Here is a 23,535-nt window from a genome sequence, read left to right as displayed (position 1 = left end):
ACCAGTCAAAACGAACCAGGGTGCCAGACATCAATGTGTCAGACTGGGTCAGGGTCCGCAGGCCCCACAGGGACGATAAAATGGCTTCATACTGGTCCTCTCCTCTCCAAGTCACCCGTCAGCTGGGCCCAGCCACTTACCTCCTCAGCGATGGCACTCGGTGGCACTCCAGTCGTCTACGGAAGGTGTCAGCTCCGCCACACACAGCTGGTGACACAACCTTAGCCATTCCCTCAGCATGGCGGGACGCCCCGGGGCTTCATGCAGCTCCTACACGGGCCCCAGGCATTCCTGGGCCTCAGCTTCCCCTGCCTTCTCCCTCCCCACCTCGGCCTGTCCAGCCTCAGGCCGCCCCGCAACCTGTTCGCACACGTTTACGCCCTGGCCGCCTAGAGGACTTTGTGTCAACCTTTCATGTTTGAAATCCTGCCGGGGGGGGGGGAATGTTATGTCTGCACACATCGACAGTGCTGCATTTGATTTGGTGCTGTTCTATTGTGCTGGGATCGATTGGTGATGCCTGCGGGCTCTGGGTTGTTTTATCGGGTCTGCCTTTGATGCTGTGTCAGTCTAAATAAAGAATGCCACGGAGAGGTTGTGTCGAGCGACAGCGCTGTGTCCTGACGTGATTTCTAAATACAATAGTCAGACCCGTTAGCTAGGGACTAACGTGTCTTATTAGTAGTTTACAACCAATGTAACCGGTTATTCTCTTGCCCGGTGCGGGATTCGATATGGGGTGTATTGCACCACAAGGCGACATCACTAACCGCTCGACTAAAGGGTCAGACCCCTTAGCTAGGGGCTAACGTGTCTTATTCGTAGTTTACACTAATATGAGAAATGTAATGACTGAAATATTCCAACGTAATGTAACACTGTTTTGTAAGATTATTTGCCTTTATAAAATTGTTTCCATAGCGGGGTCTTGCTTCAGTTTTCCGGAGCCGTGGCTCTCACCAGTCCCACCATAAACCCAACTATAAAATCATTGACATCCTCCTTCCCCTCTTATCTACTGACGACACACGAGATCGACGTTACTGGTTACCTATCTCGGTGGGTTTGGCTTCACTATAACGAAGCATCTCGGCGCAAGTGGTCTCTGTTCCTTTAAGGCGGCGACAGACTGCCAATGGAGAAGTGTGACTTGAGGAAGGTGACGCTCGTTGTCCCTCTGAAACGCCACCAAAGAGCAGTGGAAAGTGACGAACTCAAACCGACGGGAACGGGAGATCACCAGACCAGGTTTCCCCTTTTGCAACTATCCGCTGAAACCGTTTTTTTTTTAAATTAGAAACCCTTTGTGTGTTTGTGTGTGTGTGTGTGTGTGTGTACGTGTGTCACAGAGATATGCCGAAATATTTATTTGACGCGCCTTAAACAGCGAAAGTTTGCCTGCTTAAGATTTTATAGAGTATACAGAATTCGCGAGCGCTGCGTGAGTTGAACAAGCCTAAAATAAGTATTAGTTCTTGAAAAGTGGACGTTTGAATTCATTTGGAGGACACCGGGTCCCTCGGACACGCCGGACGCTTGCGCATCGGCTGCGGCCAAGGATCCATTACACTTTGCGCAACCGCCGGACGCGCGGTGCGAGTTCTCGTTTTGACCCGGCGGACTGCCCGGCGTCCCTTCCTCTAGAGGACCATAGGAGTGGTGGTCACCATGCTCCAAAATGGCAACGGAAACGAGAGACTGCCGCAGCAAGCGCCCAAGGCTGAGCCCGAATCCGACCCCCCGACAGAAGCCGTGACGGAACAGCCGGCGACGACCGTCACCGACGCTGCTTCTGCGAGGACGGACGCGGAGGACGAGTCCACGCGTTTCCCGATGCCCGTGTACCCCAAACTGGAGATAAAGCGCAACGCGGTGACGGACGATTACAAGATTTCCAGTCAGGTGCTGGGCTTGGGGATCAATGGCAAAGTTCTCGAGTGCTTCAATAAGAAGACCGGAGAGAAGTGCGCACTGAAGGTACACGTAGTACGCGATACATATGAGTGACCTGTGTTTTTGGAGGTGGTGTGGTCAGATCAAGCCACAGAGAGCAGACATCATACACACAGAAGTTTGCCCTTCATGAGGCTCTTAGCACTTTTTTTTCTTTCTTTTACTAACCCACACATAAACATGGCATCATTTACAAGTTTGGCTGCTCAGTGTTTGCCAACAATGGAGGTAATGGATCCCCATAGTGAAATGGGACTATATGCTGACGCTGACAGGTAGAGGACAGATAGGTGGAGGACAGAGGACATACATCACAGGTCATGATCTGAATTAAATTCATACTTTGTCCATGTGGTATGAACTGGTCTATGTCATCAGGATACCCCCGTATGGTATTTTAATACATCTTATGATAATAATAGTAATAACAAAGCCTCATTTTTGTGTCTGCATGTGTGTGAGCAAGGTCTAGGCTAGAGAGTACAAAAAGATGTATACCGCCTGTTGTGCACATGTTGTTTCCTTGGGGCTCATGCCCTGCACCACAAGTGTGCAATGCCGAATGTGCACGTGGAGTCGGGCTTCCTGGAAGGAGACCTAGCTTGGTCTATCATTGGATCAGATGGGTGTGTGCCAAGTCACCCTACCCAAAGACGTGACATGTAATGCTGCTTCGCAGACGCACGGGTTTTGAGAGTGGCATGGTTTGGAATCCGATGTAGTGTATTTCAGGAGCAGTGGAAACTTTGACATACCCACGCACATGGCCCACGCATTCACAACACGGTTAAAACACAGGCCTTTATCTGTCACCTGTCTCCAATGGGCTGTGGACACAGACAGATTTACTGGCTTATGGTAATCCAACTGGATCAGAGTCTTCAAACTCTCCAGCTTTATGGTCACAACCCCGGCTGTAGACCCAGGTCTCGTTGGATGGAAGGAAAAGACAGAGGATGGAAAATGAAGAAAAACAGTAGTTGGAAATGGGGATAAAGGAGTGAAACTCTAGCTGGCATTGGACAATTAATGGTCTATAAAGAGGCAAGAATGACAGGAGGTATTGTAAGTGCTGTTAGGGGGGACAACAGAAAGGAAGATAAAATCATTTTTCTTGACGGGTAAAGTCCCATTGCTCTGGGAATTTCTACATTGATACAGATATTTGTAATGGTGGGGTGAACTGGAAATGCAGAAAAAAACCTTTCTAACATTTAGTTATGGGAACTATGCCAAGAGGAACCTTATTCTTTCAGTTGTAAATGTTAAAGTTCACTGCTTAGAAAGTGGTGTCATGTGTTGTAGCGGCTCAGGAAGGTTGTCAGGCTGTAAAAAGGACTTGGTGCTGTAACCTAGCATGGCTGATCACACCCATGACGGCCTTACCTGCTGTGCACTTGTTCATACATTGTTCCTACTGGCAGAGAGCCGGCGGCAGGCCAGGGTGACCTCCTCCATAACAATCCATAATAACAGTCGGTCTATGAGGAAAAGACCCCCACCAGTTTCTGGAGAACTGGTGTAAGGACGGTGTTCGAGGGCTGACAAAGAAAAACACCACAGTAGCCTGTGTCTGCGGGGACACCCACACACAAAAAAATAAATAGATAAATACACTCAAGGTGTGATTTGCGGAAGGGAAATTGAATCCATTATGTTGCTCTCTCTTCATCCTGGCTGGCTTCCTGGATGTGTTTGTTGGCCTTTTATACTGGAAAAGTATCAGTCTGTTCTGTTTGTACAGTGTGATTAAAAACCACAGTTGCCCGGCAGTGTCCTCATACGGTTCCTGTTTGCACAGCATTTGTAATTGCGCTAGGTTAAAATTAAATTGTGCATATAGTCCAAGGGAAATTTGCACATTTTGCAGAGTAGCAGAGCACCCGGGGCGGTGTTGGGATGAAGTGCCTTGTTCAAAGTCACGACGTCTTCATATGGGATCCTGATACAAATAACCGCCCAGTTGGCTGCTGAGCCAGTCCCAGGGTTTGAACTCGCAACTCGTCTTTTACTGGATCATTTCTCTAACTGGTAGGGCTGGGCGATATTGACGAAGTCAGTCAAAACATTTTTGACTGCATACCTCTGTCCATGATGCGTCAGTGCCCAGCTCTAGTTACTGCTAGCTTACAGCCACTCCGTGCTGTGTTTGTCTTGTGTTTCTAATCGTAAGGCAAATAGACAGGTAGAGTAAGTAATAGGAAATAATAAAGAATGATGTGGAGGATTGTCCGCACCACTTGCTTTTTAATTAAGTACGGCTTTGAGCACTAAACATAATAGATGGGTAGAGGTTTAATCCACTCTTGCTGGAGACTTGGAAGGAAGCCATCCTTTCAATGTAATTCAGTTACTGCCATCGGGAATCTCTCATCTGGGAGCTCTCTGAGGCCAAGGACCTGGGAAATCCCTGTGTTTCATAGCAGAACCCCTGCCGCTGCCACTCCAAATAACTGTTCATTCAATTAGGCCTCCATATTTGGCAGGTACATTTTCCGACTTGCAGTCCTGTCGGGGTGCCTGCCTGGCTGCCTCGCCTGGTTGCCAGCCATGAGGACAGGTCACAGCCTCCTCTGCACAGGCCTCCATTCATAGTCAAAATCTTCCACTCCATGTTTTTTTTCCCCCATGTCTTTTTTCCTTGGTTCAGATGTGTGGTCAGCTCATTGGCATGCTTTTAGACCATCTGGGTTTCCTCTGTAAACACAGTGACACAAAGCTGGCCTGGTAACAAACACACCAGGCTGTTTGGTGAGACTCTGTATGAGGGAACTGTTGACTGTAAAATGTACATATACACTACCGTTCAAAAGTTTGGGATCACCCAAACAATTTTGTGTTTTCCATGAAAAGTCACACTTATTCACCACCATATGTTGTGAAATGAATAGAAAATAGAGTCAAGACATTGACAAGGTTAGAAATAATGATTTGTATTTGAAATAAGATTTTTTTTACATCAAACTTTGCTTTCGTCAAAGAATCCTCCATTTGCAGCAATTACAGCATTGCAGACCTTTGGCATTCTAGCTGTTAATTTGTTGAGGTAATCTGGAGAAATTGCACCCCACGCTTCCAGAAGCAGCTCCCACAAGTTGGATTGGTTGGATGGGCACTTCTTTGAGCAGATTGAGTTTCTGGAGCATCACATTTGTGGGGTCAATTAAACGCTCAAAATGGCCAGAAAAAGAGAACTTTCATCTGAAACTCGACAGTCTATTCTTGTTCTTAGAAATGAAGGCTATTCCATGCGAGAAATTGCTAAGAAATTGAAGATTTCCTACACCGGTGTGTACTACTCCCTTCAGAGGACAGCACAAACAGGCTCTAACCAGAGTAGAAAAAGAAGTGGGAGGCCGCGTTGCACAACTGAGCAAGAAGATAAGTACATTAGAGTCTCTAGTTTGAGAAACAGACGCCTCACAGGTCCCCAACTGGCATCTTCATTAAATAGTACCTGTTAGAGCCTGTTTGTGCTGTCCTCTGAAGGACAGCACAAACCGCATGCCATTCATAGCTAAGGGCAATAGAGTCTAGAGTTCACCTAACATGCATGTCTTTGGACTGTGGGAGGAAAGCCATGCAAACACAGACAGGACACAAATGATGGGACTCTCTAACTGTGAGACAACATTGCTAAGCCACTGTGCTAACCTTAGAAGTGTATGGTTTGGAATTTGTTTAATAGTTTGCAGGTAGATTAAAAGAGTGGGGTAATTGGCCGGATACAATTGGGAGAAAAAGGGGGAAGATCCAAAAGAAAAAAAAAACTAATATAGCTAATGTACAGGATATCTCTGCGTTTTGGACCACTGCTAAAATAAATAACTGCAATTTTGGTGTTAGTCTTACACAAATTGGAAGTTTTTACGGCAGTGTGTTAGTTGAATGCATCTCGTGATCCCTGGACCCGCTCCCTTATATAATCTACTAAAAAATGGAAAGCTGCATAAGGTTAGTCGAAGCTTGATACTATTTTTTTCCGAAAGGAAGTTTGCGGTTGACAGCAGTAACACTTGAGTAAGCTGACTGAAACTTATCAACTAGTAGATTCTCCATGATTTTATACAGAAGGCTATGCTGCCAGAAACCCCTTATTGCTGTGTTATAATCACACAACACAACAGGAATGGCAGCCCAGTTGATTACAGAAATCCACAATGGATGATGCAAATACCCATACCATGTTATTCTGACACCATTAGCTCATCCACTGTACCTTTGTCCTATTTTCTTGGCCTAATGTGTGTCACATCCTTGTCGAGATCTCTTCACGTACATCATGACTGCTGCTTTTTGCATCAACGCTTTAAAGGAGCGGAGGGATAAAACACCTTTTTACCAAGGGATTGGTCAATCCTTTAATAGCCGTTTTGATCCAATGGAATGTAAATAGCCCTCAGTTAATGAAATGAGATATGCTGTAGGGACCGATGAACACCCTGCACATGTGCACACCCATACACATGCATGCACACACATGCATGTTTTATATATGTATATATATATATATATATACACTTTAATTTTAATGATCCCTATAGGGAAATTGTGCTCTGCATTTAACCCATCCTAGCTGTGTAGCTAGGAGCAGTGGGCAGCCACCATGCAGCATCCAGGGACCAACTCCAGTTTGTCTTGCCATGCCTCGGTCAGGGGCACAGACAGGAGTATTAACATGCATGTCTTTTGACGGTGGTTTTGATCTTTTTGATATATGTGTTTGTATGTGCTCCAGAGAGAGAGAGAGAGAGAGAGAGAGAGAGAGAGAGAGAGAGAGAGAGAGAGAGAGAGAGAGAGAGAGAGAGAGAGAGAGAGAGAGAGAGAGAGAGAGAGAGAGAGAGAGAGAGAGAGAGAGAGAGAGAGAGAGAGAGAGAGAGAGAGAGAGAGAGAGAGAGAGAGAGAGAGAGAGAGAGAGAGAGAGAGAGAGAGAGAGAGAGAAGGGGCGGTACAGATTATAACTGTCTCAGTACTTGTGGTTTGTCTGTTTCAGCGGCCCGTGAGGGAGAGATCTGATAGGTTTAGAGGAGAATAAGGATGTCATTGATTGGTTTTGCAAGGGATCAGGGACATGTGTGCTTTTAGCCCCTGTGGTGTGCACAGAGGACACACACATTATGTCACCTCACATTAGAGTTGACATAATGTCTCTCTCTCGCGCACTTGCGCTCTTGCTCTCTCTCTCTCTAACACGCACACACACACACACACACACACACACACACACACACACACACACACACACACACACACACGGTTTCTGATGGTATCTGCTTTGATTAAAGACATGAGGTATAGTTGTGGTAGGTGGTTATTGAGACTTTGCAGAAATAAACTCCCTCGTCCATTATTTTGCTAAAAGCAGAATTGGGTTTTTTTTTTAGGTTTTTACTCACAGTAAGTCAAAACCACATTAAGGATATAGAAACAGCATGACACTTTAATTTTCATAGTGGCAACGCTGACAAATAAGTCACCGGAAGTCACCAACTTCCGCTTTTGGCACCCTGACCTGAAACATGACATGTGGTCTTCCTTCCTCTTTTGCATAATGAAGTAAATCCACAAACATACCCTGCTGTTTCACTGAAAGATGGTCTGTCATTCTGAATAGTCCCTACAGATTAGATTTACAGGACTACTCCAGCAGCACTCATTTGCGGTTTCACTTTTCCATTGTAATATACATTGGGGGGCAGTCCCATAGCAGTGAAAGCCAAATGTCATAAAAATGTGATAGCCTGGCAAAATATTCAGAGCTGGTGTGGTTTTTAGCAGGCAAGTGTGTTTTGCACGCAGGCAAGAGTCTGTGTTTGTGTGTTGTGTATTCCAACCCTGGTCTTTGACAAGACTGGTGAGCAGCATGAGCTCGTTCCATCACTGTCAGAGCCCAAAATAATCTCTGATGGAAGATGTGTGCTATGTCAAGGTCTGCCACCTGCTGTGTGTGTGTGTGTGTGTGTGTGTGTGTGTGTGTGTGTGTGTGTGTGTGTGTGTGTGTGTGTGTGTGTGTGTGTGTGTACCAGGTATTTCTATCCTAATGAGGAGCAAATGTCCCCATTAGGATACAAAAACCTGAAACAACCCACCTTGTTGGGACATTTTTTGGGTCCCCATGAGGAAGATTGTCTATTTTAGGATTAGGATTTGGGTTAAGATTAAGGTTAGAATTGGGATTAGGTTAAGGTTGGGGTAAGGGTTACGTTTAGGGATGTAGTTATGATGGTTAAGGTTAGGGTTAAGGGCTAGGGAATGAATATCGTCAATGAGGGGTCCCCACAAGTATAGGATGATATGGTGTGTGTGTGTGTGTGTTTGTGTAATAGAGAGAGAGGGAGAGAGAGAGAGAGTCCTCAAGAGTCCTGGGAACATGGCTATGCGAATTCCCGTTTGCAGCGGCCTCACCCAGTTCCAGTGTCAGAAGATGATGACGCAAATTCACATTTGTGGCAGCCTCACCCAATACCGTCCATGCAAAGTCTTTGTCCGCGTCTAAGTTTTGTCTTTGTTTGATGTCTGGGAGAGCTGGCGCTGGATCAGCTGAGAGAGCGGGGCAGGCTAAGCTAACTGCTAGCCCATGCAGACCAGCAGTTCTGATAACACCGAGGGCAGTCTGGCGGTGGTGTTTTTGATGTTATCGTGAGGAGTGCGGGGAGGTCCCAGACAGCAAAATGAAACTGGGCCAAATCTGGGCCGGATGTATCACAGCAACTGGCGCAGATCCGCAAAACGGGTTCCACCCCAGTGTCTTTTTAAATCCACTTAAATCTGTTACTAAAAAAATTATGTGAGATATTGGGAATTCAGGTGCTGACTCTTGACTCATTTCAGATCCACAAGGCCAAACGTAAAAATGGGTTCAGACTTTAGGAGACCACACTCTGGCCAGAGGCGCGGGGTGGTCTAGGAGCGGATGTGATTGCTGCCAGAATAAGCGCAGAGGCGGGGGGCGGTCTATGGCCGGATGTGATTCCTACGTGGATCTGCCGGACTGTGGGCGGATTCGGCCCAGTGTCAGGTGCTATGAGGGGGGGGGGGGGTGTCTGGCTGGGAGAGCTGGCGCTGGATCGGCTGGGAGAGCTTGGTCTGCTTCGTCCGGTGGGCCCAGGGACCACGGCCCCTGCCTGGAGCTGCGCCCGAGGAGGAAACGCTGAAGGTGGTCTGACAGGATGCGGAAGTGGGGCAGGCTAAGCTAACAGCTAACCCATGCAGACTGGTGGTTCCAACAGTCATCCTGGCTGGTGTTCGTTCCCTTGGACAGTGATTTTTTTTGTATGTGTTAGTTTGGGTATGTGTGTTCTTGTAGTTTTTGGATGTGTTTTTGTCTTTGTGTTGTACTGCTGTGGGCTGGAGGAAACGGCATTTCGTTTCATTTCATGTACGCAAGTGCATGAGGTGAAGTGACAAATAAAAAATGGTCATGAGTGTGTTTGGTGTCATGCACCAAAGCTGATGTATAAGGGGTTGCACCGAGGACAGCTAGAACTGACCGCTTTTGTCAAGTGAACTTTTCAACGTTCAGGTTGATTCCCAGAATTTCCTTTGAATTTCTCACATACTGCTGTTGGGTGTGAAGACCGGAGTGTAATGTCCCTTGTGTCAGGTCAGCACAGACACGTCTCAGCCACAGTCGTAATCAGATGAACCTGTCACTGAGGAGGGAAAAAAACAAATGAATACATAGTCAGTCCATTCTTCAACACAGTCACATTTTTCTTTCCCTTTCTTTTCAATATTAAACTCTTGACATAAAGCTTTTAACAGAGAAAAGCCACACTTAACAAGACACCAACCTTCCAAAGAAGCAATTAAAAAAAAAGACACACACTTAAAGAGTAGTGTGAAAATTAAGATCGGTAGGTCAACCAGTAAATAAATGGGTCAAAATGTCCTTGAGTTGGGTGGACATAAATCTGAGTCCATAAAAAAAAGAAGAAGAACACGAATGAAGCAAAGTTATAAAAGTGTATAGCTATACCGATAATGGCTGATATACGGACATGGCAGTAGTGTGTGTGTGTGTGGGGGGGGGGGGGGTCTGCCTGTTACACTGTTTCTCTCCAGTCTCAGAGCTGGAATAGTGAGTAAGGTCATAATGGTTCACTCAGCGCCAGTGTGATAGGTGTCTGCTGCCATTACCCTCTGGGTGGGTTTCGGTTACAACGTTCTTCCAAAGATGTCTGGAAGTGCTCAGTGATCACGTATCTGTTCTAATGTGTGCTTTCACAGATTCTCTATGACAATCCCAAGGCAAGGCGGGAGGTGGAGCTCCACTGGCGAGTATCGGGGGGTCCGTACATAGTCCGTATTCTCAGCCTGTATGAGAACATGCACCATGGGAAGAAGTGCCTCCTCATCATCATGGAGTGGTAGGAATCCCACAACTACAGTTATTTTCATGACATTACCCACAGTCCTCACGCCCTGGTCAGTGGCTCCCTCTGATTACTAAGTACACGGTGACTACACTTCCCAGAAGTCGAGGCTTTAAAATAGAGATCTCCAGTCTCCCTCAGTGTTGAGACACAAAAAAATGCTGACTTGGGTGCACAGAGCTGGGCCTTGATCATTGTTAAGGTCAGTCATAATGCTTGCTATGTCTATGGAGACTGTATGAAGGTGTCTATCCTGATAGCAAAAGACAGATAAGATTCCACCTGGGCCTCACGCCAAACTCAGTGCGTATGCAAGTACGCACTATGCCGCGTTTATGGCCCACATTCTAGGTGTGAGAATGGAAAAAAAAAATTCCATCTACTTCATCTAATTCCACTCAATCAGCAGAAAAAATAAGAAATGACTCATTGCCTTTGATTTGTGCAAAGGAATCTCAAACTCTGACTGAAAAGGTGAAGCGTTATCCCTTCTCATTAATACATTATTTAAACAAGTTGTTACGTAACTCTCAGTCCTTATCTGCATGTGGTGTGTACGCGTGCACATGCATGTGCGCGTGCGTGCATACGTGTGTGTGTGTGTGTGTGTGTCTGTGTGTTTGTGTGTGCTCTCAGTAATCTGTCATTGCTGTCAGCCCTCTGAAGGAGTTATGGAGGATCAGATGACAGTAAGTAGTACAGATCAGTGAAGAGTAGATAGTCAGTCTTTAATGCAACTGCAGGTCCTTCCCTTTCACTGCTTCTGTCTCGGAGTCTGTGATGCTTTTTAACTCCACAAAACACACACTTAATGGCACACTTAATCAATCACAAGCCCTAATTAAGAAGCATTTTACAAGGAGTACTAGAAGGGAAATGCTCTTATCGTCAGGCCAAAGTACATGCTGCAGGACAGGCTACTTGATGTGTTTCCATTCACACGGTGTTATGATAAAGCACTGCCTCCAAACTGAGGGCATTCAGCATTTTGAAGTATTAAAGGCCCATCCCTGTCACTTTATTTCATTTAAAATGTGTCGTGAATACACGTTGGATATGCAATACATCAGCAAGACTGCTTTTACATGTCTTTCCGCTGAACATGTAGATCAAGCCTTGCTCTCTTTTTTTCTCGCAACAGACCTTTGATTGACAAGTCTACAGAGTTAAACAGTGGAGAGGGACACATATAAATGATAAACGCAGCAGCATGTCTAACATACTATATAGAAATCATACGTTTGATGAAATATGAATCACCGTGCACAGCACTTTGATAGGCAGCAACTCGACCTCACCACAACTCATTGTGGTGAGGTTTTGCAATGGCAACCTAAGTGAGAAGAGAAAATGTCAAAATCATATAGTAGCGGGCATCCGGGTAGTGTAGCAGTCTATTCCACTGCCTGCCAACATGGGGATCGCTGGTTCAAATCCCCATGTTACCTCTGGCTTGGTCAGGCGTCCCTAGAGACACAATTGGCCATGTCTGCGGGTGGAAAGCCGGATGTGGGTATGTGTCTTGGTCGCTGCACTAGCGCCTCCTGTGGTCGGTTGGGGAGCCTGTTCAGGGGGGAGGGGGAACACGGGGGGAATAGCGTGATCTTCCCACACGCTACATCCCCCTGGTGAAACGCCTCACTGTCAGATGAAAAGAAGTGGCTGGCGACTCCACCTGTATCGGAGGAGGCATGTGGTAGTCTGCAACCCTCCCCGGCTGGGCAGAGGGGGTGGAGCAGTGACCGGGACGGCTTGGAGAATGAGATAATTGGCCAAGTACAACTGGGGAGAAAAAGGGGGGGGGAAGAAAAAAAAATCCTATAGTAGCTACAGGAGGGATTACAGCACAGCGGGTCTGTATGATAAATGAGCTCCCGGCTATGACTGAACACAAAAGCTTTGCAGAAACTAGTTTATGATGTATTAATTTTTAATGTCTTGCCAATTGTTTCTTGTTACCGTTGATGATGGCTGACTTAATGACAGTGTAATAGTGAAAACAATCAGAATCTCATACCTCCCGGATAGATGCAGCATTCGACTCAATCGCCATTTTCTGACGTAATCTGATAAAAACACTGACAAATTCCAAAGGGCTCAACAACATGGGAGCAAAAAAATGTCACAATTCTTACCCATTTCAAATTCAGCATACAAATACAAATATTTTTGGCAGAGATGTTGACATTTCAAGATTTAAACAATATTTGAAACCACAACTTTTCATAATATGCACCCCCAAAAGCTGCACAACCACCCAACCAGACCAAAATAAAAGTCATGTTTTTCTCTGGAATGCTCCTTTGAGACATGAATTTCAGGATACAATTTCTTTTTTAGAACAGGCATGCGTCATTTTCGAACAAAGCAGTTAATTAATTGACGGTGCTTGATTTTTCCCGTTCTTTAAATTGTAATTAATTACAACCAGACAGTTGCTCGGAATGTGTTTGCATCATTAAAGCGACTTCATTTCAGTTTGGTCTCTCTGTCTCTCTCCAGTATGCAGGGAGGAGAGCTGTTCAGTCGCATCCAGGTCCGCGGAGACCAGGCTTTCACCGAGAAAGGTGAGGACTTGACATGATATAAACAGAAGTCTGTGGGAGGTCGAACGTTCAACAATACTCCAGGGAAAGATTCATAAATGAATGAATGATGGGAGAACATCCTCGCTATAAAATGGATGAATCACTAGTACTGTGGTGTTTGTGTTGTTTGTGGTCTGAGAGTGTATGCACTTTCTGCTCCCAGAGGCATCAGAGATTATGAAGGATATCGGCACAGCCATCGAGTTCCTCCACAACATGAACATTGCTCACAGAGACATCAAGGTGAGCAGAAAGGAGCTCCACACCCACTCACGCCATTACCGAGATGGTTTTACTTCACATTTCAAATTTCAGAGAACCTTACCGAGATGGCTTTACTTCACATTTCAGATTTTAGAGAACCTCGTTGTCCATCCCATGAACAAGAAAAAAAATTGGCTCACCACAGTCAGAACAATGTACCAAGTCAGAAAGAAATACCAGCTAAAAACCAACTGAGAGCAAAATTAACAGTAAATGTGCAACAGTGAAAACAAGCCAGTGTGAATTTACAGAATTTAGGACCGCACACACCAGCGCAAAGACAGTCATCAAACAATCTGGAAGCACCGGCTGACAGCCATCAAATATGAAAGCCGCTGTATTTAGCACTACTCTGCAAAACCAGCAAACACTTTTTCCCATAAAAAAATATGAATCTATAGGAGGGCTGATGCCTGGGTAACAGAACAGTGTTATGAGAATTTGCAGCTCATCGAGAAAATTTGGATCAACTCAAGGCTGTACGCTCCTGGTGTCACCGTTTATGTTGAAATGAATTGAAGTGGCTGGCAACAGTTTGGCCTTTTTTTTGGAGGGGGGTTCCCCCTTTTTCTCCCCACTGATATATGACAAATTACCCCACTCTTCCGAGCCGTCCCGATCGCTGCGCCACCCCCTCTGCCGATCTGGGGAGGGCTGCAGACCACCACAAGCCTCTTCCGATACATATGGAGTCGCCAGCCGCTTCTTTTCACCTGACAGTGAGAAGTTTCACCAGGGGAGCGTAGCATGTGGGAAAATCACACTATTCTACCCAGTTCCCCCCCCCCCCTGAACAGGTGCCCCGGCTGACCAGAGGAGGTGCTAGTGCAGCGACCGGGACACATACCCACATCCAGCTTCCCACCCGCAGAGATGGCCAATTGTAGGGATGCCTGACCAAGCCGGAGGCAACACGGGGATTCGAACTGGGATCCCCGTGTTGATAGGGAATAGAATAGACTGCTACGCTACTCGGACGTACCACAGTTTGGCCTTTTAACTTTAATAAGCACTCTTGGTTTCTAATGCGCACAAACACACACAGCGGTCAAATAAAATCCCCACCTGTGCATTATCCAAAATCCTAAGCTCACTGACAGTATTTCCGTTTCCTTCTTCCCCAGCCAGAGAATCTGTTGTACACCAGTAAAGACAGCACCACGATCCTTAAACTGACAGACTTTGGCTTTGCTAAGGAGACCACACTACACAACCCTCTGCAGACCCCCTGCTACACACCGTACTATGTGGGTAAGTTACTGTACGTTCTCTGCAAAAGTTGTGTGCAGAGTCCTGCACGTTATATTTCTCTTTACATCTTTTGGAGCGGCTTAAATGGTGTTTGGGATAAGGAAGCAACAGTGCAGTCTTGGAAGCGATAATTTATGCCTGTGTTGTATAACTCCTGTGTCTATTTATCCGTTTCTGTTTCTGCATGTGTGTTTATCATCATCGGAAAGCTCCTGAGGTTCTGGGCCCCGAGAAATATGACAAGTCATGTGATATGTGGTCTCTGGGCGTCATCATGTACATCCTGTGAGTAAAGTGTGTGTGTGTGTGTGTGAGTATTCACATAAAATCAATGAGTGTCATTTTCTATTAGTATGGGAACACATACTAATAGAAAGTAAAGTAAGTAGAAAGTAAAAATAGTCACATTGCTGCCTCACATGTTCTTTGTCAGCCTTTCTGTCATCTCTCAACAAGCCCTCTGTTTTGCAGGTTGTGTGGCTTCCCGCCATTTTACTCTAACACAGGCCAGGCCATATCTCCAGGGATGAAGAGGAGAATCAGGATGGGCCAGTATGAGTTCCCCAACCCAGAGTGGGCTGAGGTTTCACTAGAAGGTGAGGGTACAGGAAACCTCTGCTTTATAAAAAGCCGCCTCATGTGACTTTTAATTACACCTTGAGTCACATTGGTTGACTGCCAACTACCCTTATACACACTCACTCTTGCATGCCAGTGAGCATGTGCTTGAGGACCACATGTGGACACTCAAGTCATTACAGAACGGTTGTTTCCAGCATTTAAGTCCTACTAACCATAATAATTTTATCTATAACATACAAAACTTTCTTCTGATACAGTGTACTCTCATTAAATTTGGGACAGACAAGGAATAACAGCTCCCAAAAGATGCAGAATTCCCACAGGAAAAGTGATCCAAACATAGGGGCCAACTGGTGCCATAACTGAAGACTGTATTTACTGGGTTGGGCAAAAGGATTCAGCTCAAATAAAACTGCCTGTGCACACTGTCATATCCCTGTCTTTCACTCTTCTTTTGACTCTTCATCTTATTCCCTGAGAAAATAGGCCAGTCTGTCCCTATATGCATTTGCATTTTATTTGTGGGTGCCTTTCAAAACACTCACTGACACCTTACAGAACACAGTAACAAAAAAACAAAAACAAAACAAGCGGCACTGTATCAGACAGCGTAAAATCAAAACAAAGCAGGTTAGACGATAAAAAGTCAACTCAACAGATAAGTATAAAACCATCATCTGCACAAAACTCAATGAAGCATGGATCAGACTGAATATGTCAGTTTGAAAAGGTGTGTTTTGAGATGGGATTTGAAGGTTGAAAGAGAGTCAATGTTGCAAATTTCTTGTGGGAGAGAGTTCCATAGGCAGGGGGCAGAACAACTGAAGGCTCTAGTCCCCATGGTAGTCAAGCGGGCCGATGGTGTAGAGAGTTGGAGAGCAGAAGAGGATCTGAGAGTGCAGTAGGGTGTGCGGCTATGAAGGAGTTTGGAAAGATATGAAGGCGCTAAGTCATTAAGGGCCTTAAAGGTGAGAAGCAGGATCTTGAAGTCAATACGGTATATAACAGGAAGCCAATGGAGTTGCTGAAGAACAGGAGTGATATGATCTATGGAAGGAGTTCTGGTAATGATACGGGCAGCTGAATTTTGGACCAATTGAAGCTTATGAAAACACTTGAGGGGAAGACCAAAGAGGATAGAATTACAGTAGTCAATACGGGATGTAACCAGGGTGTGAGTGAGTATGGCTGTGCTTTTAGGTGTAAGTGATGGCCGAAGACGATTAATATTGTGTAGGTGGAAGTATGCAGACCGAGTAACATTGTTGATGTGGGCTTCAAAAGATAATGTGTTGTCCAGGATGACACCCAGACCCTTAACCTGAGTCGATGGGGGAACTATAGAATTGTCAATAGTAAGACAAAAACTATCAGTTTTGGCCAAAGTAGATTTAGTGCCAACTGAAAGAACTTCCGTTTTATCACTATTAAGTTTGAGGAAGTGGTATGAAAACCAGTATTTAATTTCTAGTAAGCAGTCAGAAAGGGAAGTGGGCGGAAGAGTGGAGGTAGGTTTGGTGGTAGATAACGCTGGGTGTCTTCGCGTAGCAGTGAAATTGAATGCCAAACTTCCTGAAAATGTGGCCAAGAGGTAGTAGGTAAATAATAAATAGGAGGGCTCCCAATACAGAGCCCTGGGGAACACCAGTAGTAACAGGAAAGGACTGAGATCTCAAATTTTTAAGTTGTACAACCTGAGTGCGGCCAGAGAGATATGATCTAAACCAGTCAAGGGGGGTGCCAGTTATTCCAATGGAAGCTAACCTTTCTAGGAGGATGTTGTGTGAGATGGTATCGAAGGCTGCACTCAGATCAAGGAGGACAAGTATGGTTAAGAGCCCAGAGTCAGCTGCCATCAAAAGATCATTAGTGATTTTCACCAGTGCTGTCTCCGTACTGTGCATGGAGCGAAAACCAGACTGGAATTGTTCAAACAGATTGTTGTTAGTCAAGTGAGCGTGTACCTGAGATGCAGCTGTTCTTTCAAGTGTTCTAGAAAGAAATGGTAAATTTGAGATTGGGCGAAAATTATTCAAATTGTTGGGGTCTGCATCAGGTTTCTTGAGTATTGGGGTTATTGCAGCTGTTTTGAGAGATGAGGGAACAAGACCAGAGGTAAGGGAGGAATGTATGATATCAGTTATTAAAGAGGATAGAGAAGGTAGACAGGCTTTTACTAAATGAGTAGGAAGGGGGTCTAACTGACAGGTAGATGATTTGGATTTACGAATAAAACCAATTATTTCTGCAACAGTTGGGAGTTTAAAACTAGATAGTGAAGAACAGAGGGGAGCATAGGAGGGTGAAAAAGATGAACTGTATGCAGTATTGTTTGACGAGGTCAATTGCTGATGAATATTTTCAATTTTGGCATTAAAAAAGGTCATGAAAGCATTACATTGAGCAACTGAATACAGGTGAGGAGTGAGAGTGTCTGGTGGCCATAAAATATTGTTTACCACGGAAAACAGGGTTCTAGGTGTTCCCTCACCTGATCTAATTAAATTTGCATAATAAGACGATTTAGCTGTGGACATAGCCTCCTTATAATGAAGTATGTGGTCATTATACATGTCTTTATGAACAACAAGGCCAGTTTTCATGTAAAGACATTCCAGGTGACGGCCTTTAGCTTTAAGCTGGCGTAGTGCAGGTGTAAACCAAGGGGCAGATTGTTTAAAATACTATAAAGGCCATCGTTGTAAAGAGAAACCAGTTCATCTGGGATGGATAAATTGTCTTTGCTGGGGAGGTTATCAATTTCACTAGTGAGAGTAGATAAATCAATATTCTTAGAGATGGGGCGTGACAAATTTGTTCTGGATACTGTTAAATTAACATTGCAAGACACTAACTTGTGGTCGGAAATGGGCAATCAGATGCATTGCAGTTAAGAGGAGTTACACCAGAGCAGCAAATCATATGCTAAAAAGGAACTGCTGTGTGTGTGTGTGTGTGTGTGTGTGTGTGTGTGTGTGTGTACCTGTATGTGAATTTGTTTGTGTTTCTCAAAACAATGTTCATCTTCTCAATGGTTTGCATTTTCAGCTAAAGATTTGATCCACCAGCTGCTAAAGACAGATCCTAATGAGAGAATGACAATCACTCAGTTTAAGAACCACCCCTGGATCAATGTGAGTTTGTATGCTACATACATTGTTATTTCATTTCCATTATATGTTCCATTTATGTATACACTGATGAGAAAAAACATTATGACCACTCAAAGGTGAACTGAATAACGTTGATCATCTCCAAACAGTGGCACATGGTCGAGGTCTGGGTAGATTAGATGGTAAGCAAACAATCAGTTCTCATACTCAACATGTTGGATGCAGGAAAATGAGCAGGAGTAAAAACCTGAGTGACTCTGACAAGGACCAAATTGTTATGGCCAGCTGACTGTGTCAGAGCATCTCGGAAACAGCAAGGCTTGTGGGGTGCTCCCGGTCAGCAGGGGTGAGTACCTACTGACAGTGGTCTGAGGAGGAACAAACCACAAACCGGCAACAGGGTGTTGGGTGCCCAAGGCTCATCCATGCACGAGGACAACGGAGGCTATCCCATCTGATTCGAACTGTCATAAAGTCTACTGTGGCACAAGTCATGGAAAATCTTAATGATGGTTAGGGGAGGAATGTGTCAGAACACAGTGCATTGCATCCTGCTGCATTTGGGGCTGCATAGCTGCAGATTGGTCAGAGTGCCCATGATGACCCCTGTCCACCGTCGAAAGCACCTACAATGGGCACACGAGCATTGGAACCGGGCCTTGGAGCAGTGAAAGAAGGTCGCCTGGACTGATGAGGGAAATGATGGCACCAGGATGCACTGTAGGAAGACGATGAGCCAGTGGAGGGAGTGTAATGCTCTGGGCAATGTTCTGCTGGGAAACCCTGGGTGCGGCCATTCATGTGGATGTCAATTTGACATGTGCCACCTACCAAGACATCGTTGCAGACCAGGTACAGCCCTTCATGACAATGATATTCCTTGAGGGCAGTGGCCTCTTTCAGGAGGATAACGCGCTCTGCCACACTGCACACATTGTTCAGAAATGGTTTGAGGAACATGATGAAGTGTTCAAGGTGTTGCCCTAGCCTCCAAATTTTCCAGAGCTCAATCCGATTGAGCATCTGTGGGATATGCTAGACCGAAGAGTCCGGTCCACGGCAGCTCCACCTCGCAATTTACAGGACTTGATGGATCTGCTGCTAATATTTTGACGCCAGATACCACAGGACACCTTCAGGGGTCTTGTAGCATCCATGCCTCGGCGGGTTGGCACTGATTTGGTAGCATACGGAGGACCAGCAGCATTGTTTACCTCTCATCATCCGAAGTCCTGAACAAACTCCTGTACATTCAGAACTCTGCTGCTTGCCTGTACATCCACTCCTGCTCTCGTGGCCACACCACCCCTGTCCTCCATAACCTCCACTGGCTCACTGTCCTACAAGGGATCCAATTCAAAGTCCTTCTCCTCACTCACAAAGGCCTCACTAACCAGGCCTCCTCCTACCTCACTGACCTGTTCCACTACCATACTTCTTCCTGCAGCCTTTGCTCCTCCAATGCAAACTCCCTGTCTCCCCCACATAGCACCAGGCATTGGACCTGGGGCGACAGAGCCTTCTCCATTGCTGTCCCTGCCCTCTGGAACGCTCTCCCGATACACATCAACGCAACGATCTGTCCCCGTTCACATCAAGAATCAAAACTCACCTCTTCAGAATTGCTTTTAATGTGTGATTAATGTTGTGTGTTATATGTTTTTGATGTGTTGCTTTTATGTTTATTTTAACTTACACGAAGCACCTTGAAAAACACCCTATAAATAAAATGTATTCTTATTCAAATGTGTTATTATTAGGCAAGTGGTCATAATGTTTTGTCTCATCGGTGTATCTTTATGTGCTTGTTACCTTTCCTGTTTGCCAAGTGTGTGTGTGTGTGTGTGTGTGTGTGTGTGTGTGTGTGTGTGTGTGTGTGTGTGTGTGTGTGTGTGTGTGTGTTTGTGTGTCTGCCCCGTGTGTTTGTTTGTCTGTTTTTCTGCTTGCATATATTAGGTTAATACTCCTGCCATTGCCCTTGACCAAGGCACTGGCCTTAGAACTGGAGCCAGTCCCCGGGCGCCGTACTGTGGCTACCCACTGCTCTTAAGTAGTTAGGATGGGTCAAATGCAGAGGACTGATTTCCCCACGGGTATCAGTAAAGTAACTTAACTTAACTCAATTTAACTGTCTGTCTGTCTGTCTGTGTGCCGTTATGTCTGTGCTTCTCTTCATCTGTATGTCCATTTGTAAAGGTGAAGGTTCACTCTGTGTAAACATGTTCATGCAAAGGTATATGTTATGGTATATGTTCATGTCCCAGATGTGTGTGTTTCTAACCTGCAGCAATCCATAGTGGTTCCCGCCACTCCACTGCACACCACAAGGGTCCTGACTGAAGACAGAGAGATGTGGGACGATGTAAAGGTCAGAAGCACATCAACACTGACACCCTCTGGTCATATACTGTCATCACATCTCCTTGCCTCCATCGTGCTGATGATTCCTGCAGTGCCACAAGGGGGAGGCGGCCACCTGACAACCTCTAATCCACAGTTACCTTGCCCCATAACATACACCTTGGCCTTTTACCCCACCTGAACACAGAGTCGAGTTCCAAGACCAAATGAAATTTCAACAGCTCTAAATTTCTTCTAATCTTTCCTGCTGAGTCATCTTCAGCTTAATGAATCAAACTTTATGCAGCTCATGCATTAAAAAATACAATGTAATGCACTTTACATTACATTGCAAAAGTGCACAGATGAAAAGTAGATAAAGAAAAAAACCCAAAAAGAAGAGTCAAACAAAGAATAAAATAGTGCAAATGCATCGAAAGAGATTAAAACTTAAAAACAGAAAATTAAAAAGGGCTTCGAAATACATAAATCATAAAAAAAAACTGTCCCTTAGGTCAAATTAAGGCTATGAAAGTGTGTTTTGAGTAGGCACTTAATAGCTTCAATCGATGTATTTGTTCTCAGATCTAAAAGGAGACTATTCCGGAGTTTGGATCTGTAATGGCTAAAATCAGCTTCACTTTTCTTTTTCTTTTTATTTGGAATAGCGAGGAGCAGAAAATCTATGGATTTAAGGGCAGGGGCATATTTCTACAGCATATTGTTAACATGATCGGGGGCAAGTCAATAGTAATATTTGTAAGTTAGTCAAAGAATCTTTCTAAAACCAACTGTCAGCCAGCGCAGGGGCTTTGCACACAAGTGATTAGAGCTATTTCTATTTTCTTTGCTCTAGTTAAACCTCTTGTAGCGCAGAGTTGTGACTGTCAACAGTAGTATCATTGCTCTTTCTCCCTCTCTTTGGCCAGGTTCATACTTTGCCTAAAAGAAATGTGATTGCAGAAAAATGACGCTGTTTGCTCAAGTCACTTCTTTGTTGGGCAAATTCCCCAGTTTTACACGGTGTGCAAATTGGGCAATCACATATTTTACCAATCACTGTTTGGAAACACAAGCATTGTTTAAGAACGGAATGGGCCAATTCTTCACAATGGCTTGAAGGACAGGTTTAACAGATATGAATGGAATGGTGGAGGTGAAATGGCCGATCATCAAGACAACGGGCAATACTGTTTCATAGGACATACAGACAACAACTAATATGTGGTGCACCAGAACAATAGGCCTCAAAAGAGCAGAGAGGAACTAGCACTCTCACTGTAGCTAATCTGCCTGATCTCCTGCTGTCTCTTACAGGAGGAGATGACCAGCGCTCTGGCTACTATGCGCGTGGACTACGACCAGGTGAAAATCAAGGACCTGGACACTTCGAGCAACCCACTGCTCAACAAAAGACGCAAGAAGGCTGCTGCCGGCACCAAGAGTGGAAGCACTGTTTGCCAAAGTCAATGAAAGGCCAAAGTGGGTTGGTGAACAGAGCCAAGCATGCCAAGCCATGAGGAGGAGAAGCTCAGAGGAATTTTGACTTTTTTTTTTTTGGCAACTGTTAAGAGGGGTTGACATTGCAGAGACCTGTTCAAGACTCTATTGAGACTATTGAGAGTGGGAAGAAGTTATGCTAGGGAACAACAAAGCAGGACTTGGACAATGATGAGATGTATGAAGGTATATGATGATCACTTGTGTCTGCTCCAAGCAAAGCCAGTTATTAGGTTTCCTCACTGTGCAGTGTGCGCCTGTCAGTTTTAAGTTAAAGAGGTTTTTATGTATGCAATTATATGTATGATTTTTTTAGCTCCTTCAGGACAAATGTTTATGGCAGTGTGTGTTTTCTCGTACAGTATGTGCATGTTGTGTGCAGTCAACAAGTATTTTGATGATAATTTGTTGTGCATGTTTTGTATATGCCATACATATACACTAATGAGCACACTTGAGAAAAAAGTCACATGCACACACATGCACGCATGCACACAAATACACACACACATACACACACACACATGCATACATACACCACAATCACAGTAACTAGTACAAACAGGAAGGGGAGCACAGTCGACAAACCAATGGCGGGATAAGCTCTGAAACTAGCACACTTGAGATACCTGTATTGTCTTACTATCATCTGTATTTTACTCCGTTATTTTCAGGGATTAAAGAACAGTTTGAATTTTGTTATGTCAATTATTTTACCTATGATTATTTGAGTCTGCAAACCACAATGGAAGCACCTCCCTGGAAAACTAAACGCGAAAGTCTACTTTTTCTCATCATAGAAACTGATGAGATAAGTAAAAATCCTGTCTACAGATTGAGCTACAGTTCATCTCAGTGGAACGGGTTCCTATGCTACAAAAATAAAAACAGCACTATACATTGTGCATTCTGTATCAGTGTTAACTGCTGCTAAACAGGGTTGTCTCTGACTGAGGTCAGGGCCTTATGTAAGCAACAATGGCTCAAGGTTTGGTAATACTACATGGTTGAATTGTGACACCTTGTCTTGAGAAATTTCTTCTTTGTATGCATGTGGGTGGAGTGCCAACAATTCCAGTAAATACACAGGCCTAGTCCTTCTGTTTTGGTATATAACCCACATCTGGGACACTGCAGCTTCTTATAGCCCCATACAATGAAAAACTAATAGAACTGAGATTTACTCCATACTCGTTCGTGCAAACCTGTTTTAGTTAATAGGATCACATGAATGAGTATGGAGTAGATCTCAGTTCTAGATCTACTCCATACTGGTTCATGCAAACCTGTTTTAGTAAATAGGATCACATGAATGAGTATGGAGTAGATCTCAGTTCTAGATCTACTCCATACTGGTTCATGTAAATCTATTTTAGTAAATTAGGTTCGCATGAACCTGTATGGAGTAGTGTGAACCTAACTTACCAAAATAAAGTTGCACACATTAGTCAAGTCATGATGTGGTGGTCACTTCCAACATGGTGGACTACCTTTCTAATCTCGCTTTTTGAGTTTACTATTAATAGCAGCAGTCGGGAAGTTATTTGGGACACGGCCATTTGACTTGTT

At 44.7% G+C, this 23,535-nt stretch overlaps 1 protein-coding gene across 2 annotated transcripts; it reads left to right on the top strand.

Annotated features, from left to right (window-relative positions):
• Positions 1 to 1,196: 1,196 nt before the first annotated feature.
• mapkapk3 (MAPK activated protein kinase 3) lies at positions 1,197 to 22,928 on the top strand. Of its 2 annotated transcripts, none has more exons than XM_056273570.1 (10): positions 1,197 to 1,977; positions 10,183 to 10,322; positions 12,831 to 12,895; positions 13,080 to 13,159; positions 14,305 to 14,431; positions 14,641 to 14,716; positions 14,903 to 15,027; positions 18,062 to 18,147; positions 20,414 to 20,494; positions 21,784 to 22,928. In XM_056273570.1, exons 1-10 carry the CDS (start codon positions 1,669 to 1,671, stop codon positions 21,937 to 21,939), a joined length of 1,245 nt encoding a protein of 414 aa, XP_056129545.1. In that variant the 5' UTR covers positions 1,197 to 1,668; the 3' UTR covers positions 21,940 to 22,928. The 2 variants fall into 2 exon arrangements, with proteins under 2 accessions (XP_056129545.1, XP_056129546.1); XM_056273571.1 differs by lacking the exon at positions 21,784 to 22,928 and adding an exon at positions 20,083 to 20,219.
• Positions 22,929 to 23,535: the final 607 nt, after the last annotated feature.

This window comes from Lampris incognitus, chromosome 2 (assembly GCF_029633865.1).
Source record: "Lampris incognitus isolate fLamInc1 chromosome 2, fLamInc1.hap2, whole genome shotgun sequence".
Lineage (NCBI taxonomy): Eukaryota > Metazoa > Chordata > Actinopteri > Lampriformes > Lampridae > Lampris > Lampris incognitus.
The sequence above is the reverse complement of the archived record's forward strand: the minus strand, read 5'-3'. Positions and strand labels throughout refer to the sequence as shown.

Bases quoted from the DNA above. Each gene is read 5' to 3' on its own strand.
- mapkapk3 (XM_056273570.1), top strand. From the start codon at position 1,669: ATGCTCCAAAATGGCAACGGAAACGAGAGACTGCCGCAGCAAGCGCCC. The intron at 13,160-14,304 runs GTGAGCAGAAAG...CTTCTTCCCCAG, and splicing joins TTGCTCACAGAGACATCAAG to CCAGAGAATCTGTTGTACAC. The intron at 14,717-14,902 runs GTGAGTAAAGTG...TCTGTTTTGCAG, and splicing joins GGCGTCATCATGTACATCCT to GTTGTGTGGCTTCCCGCCAT.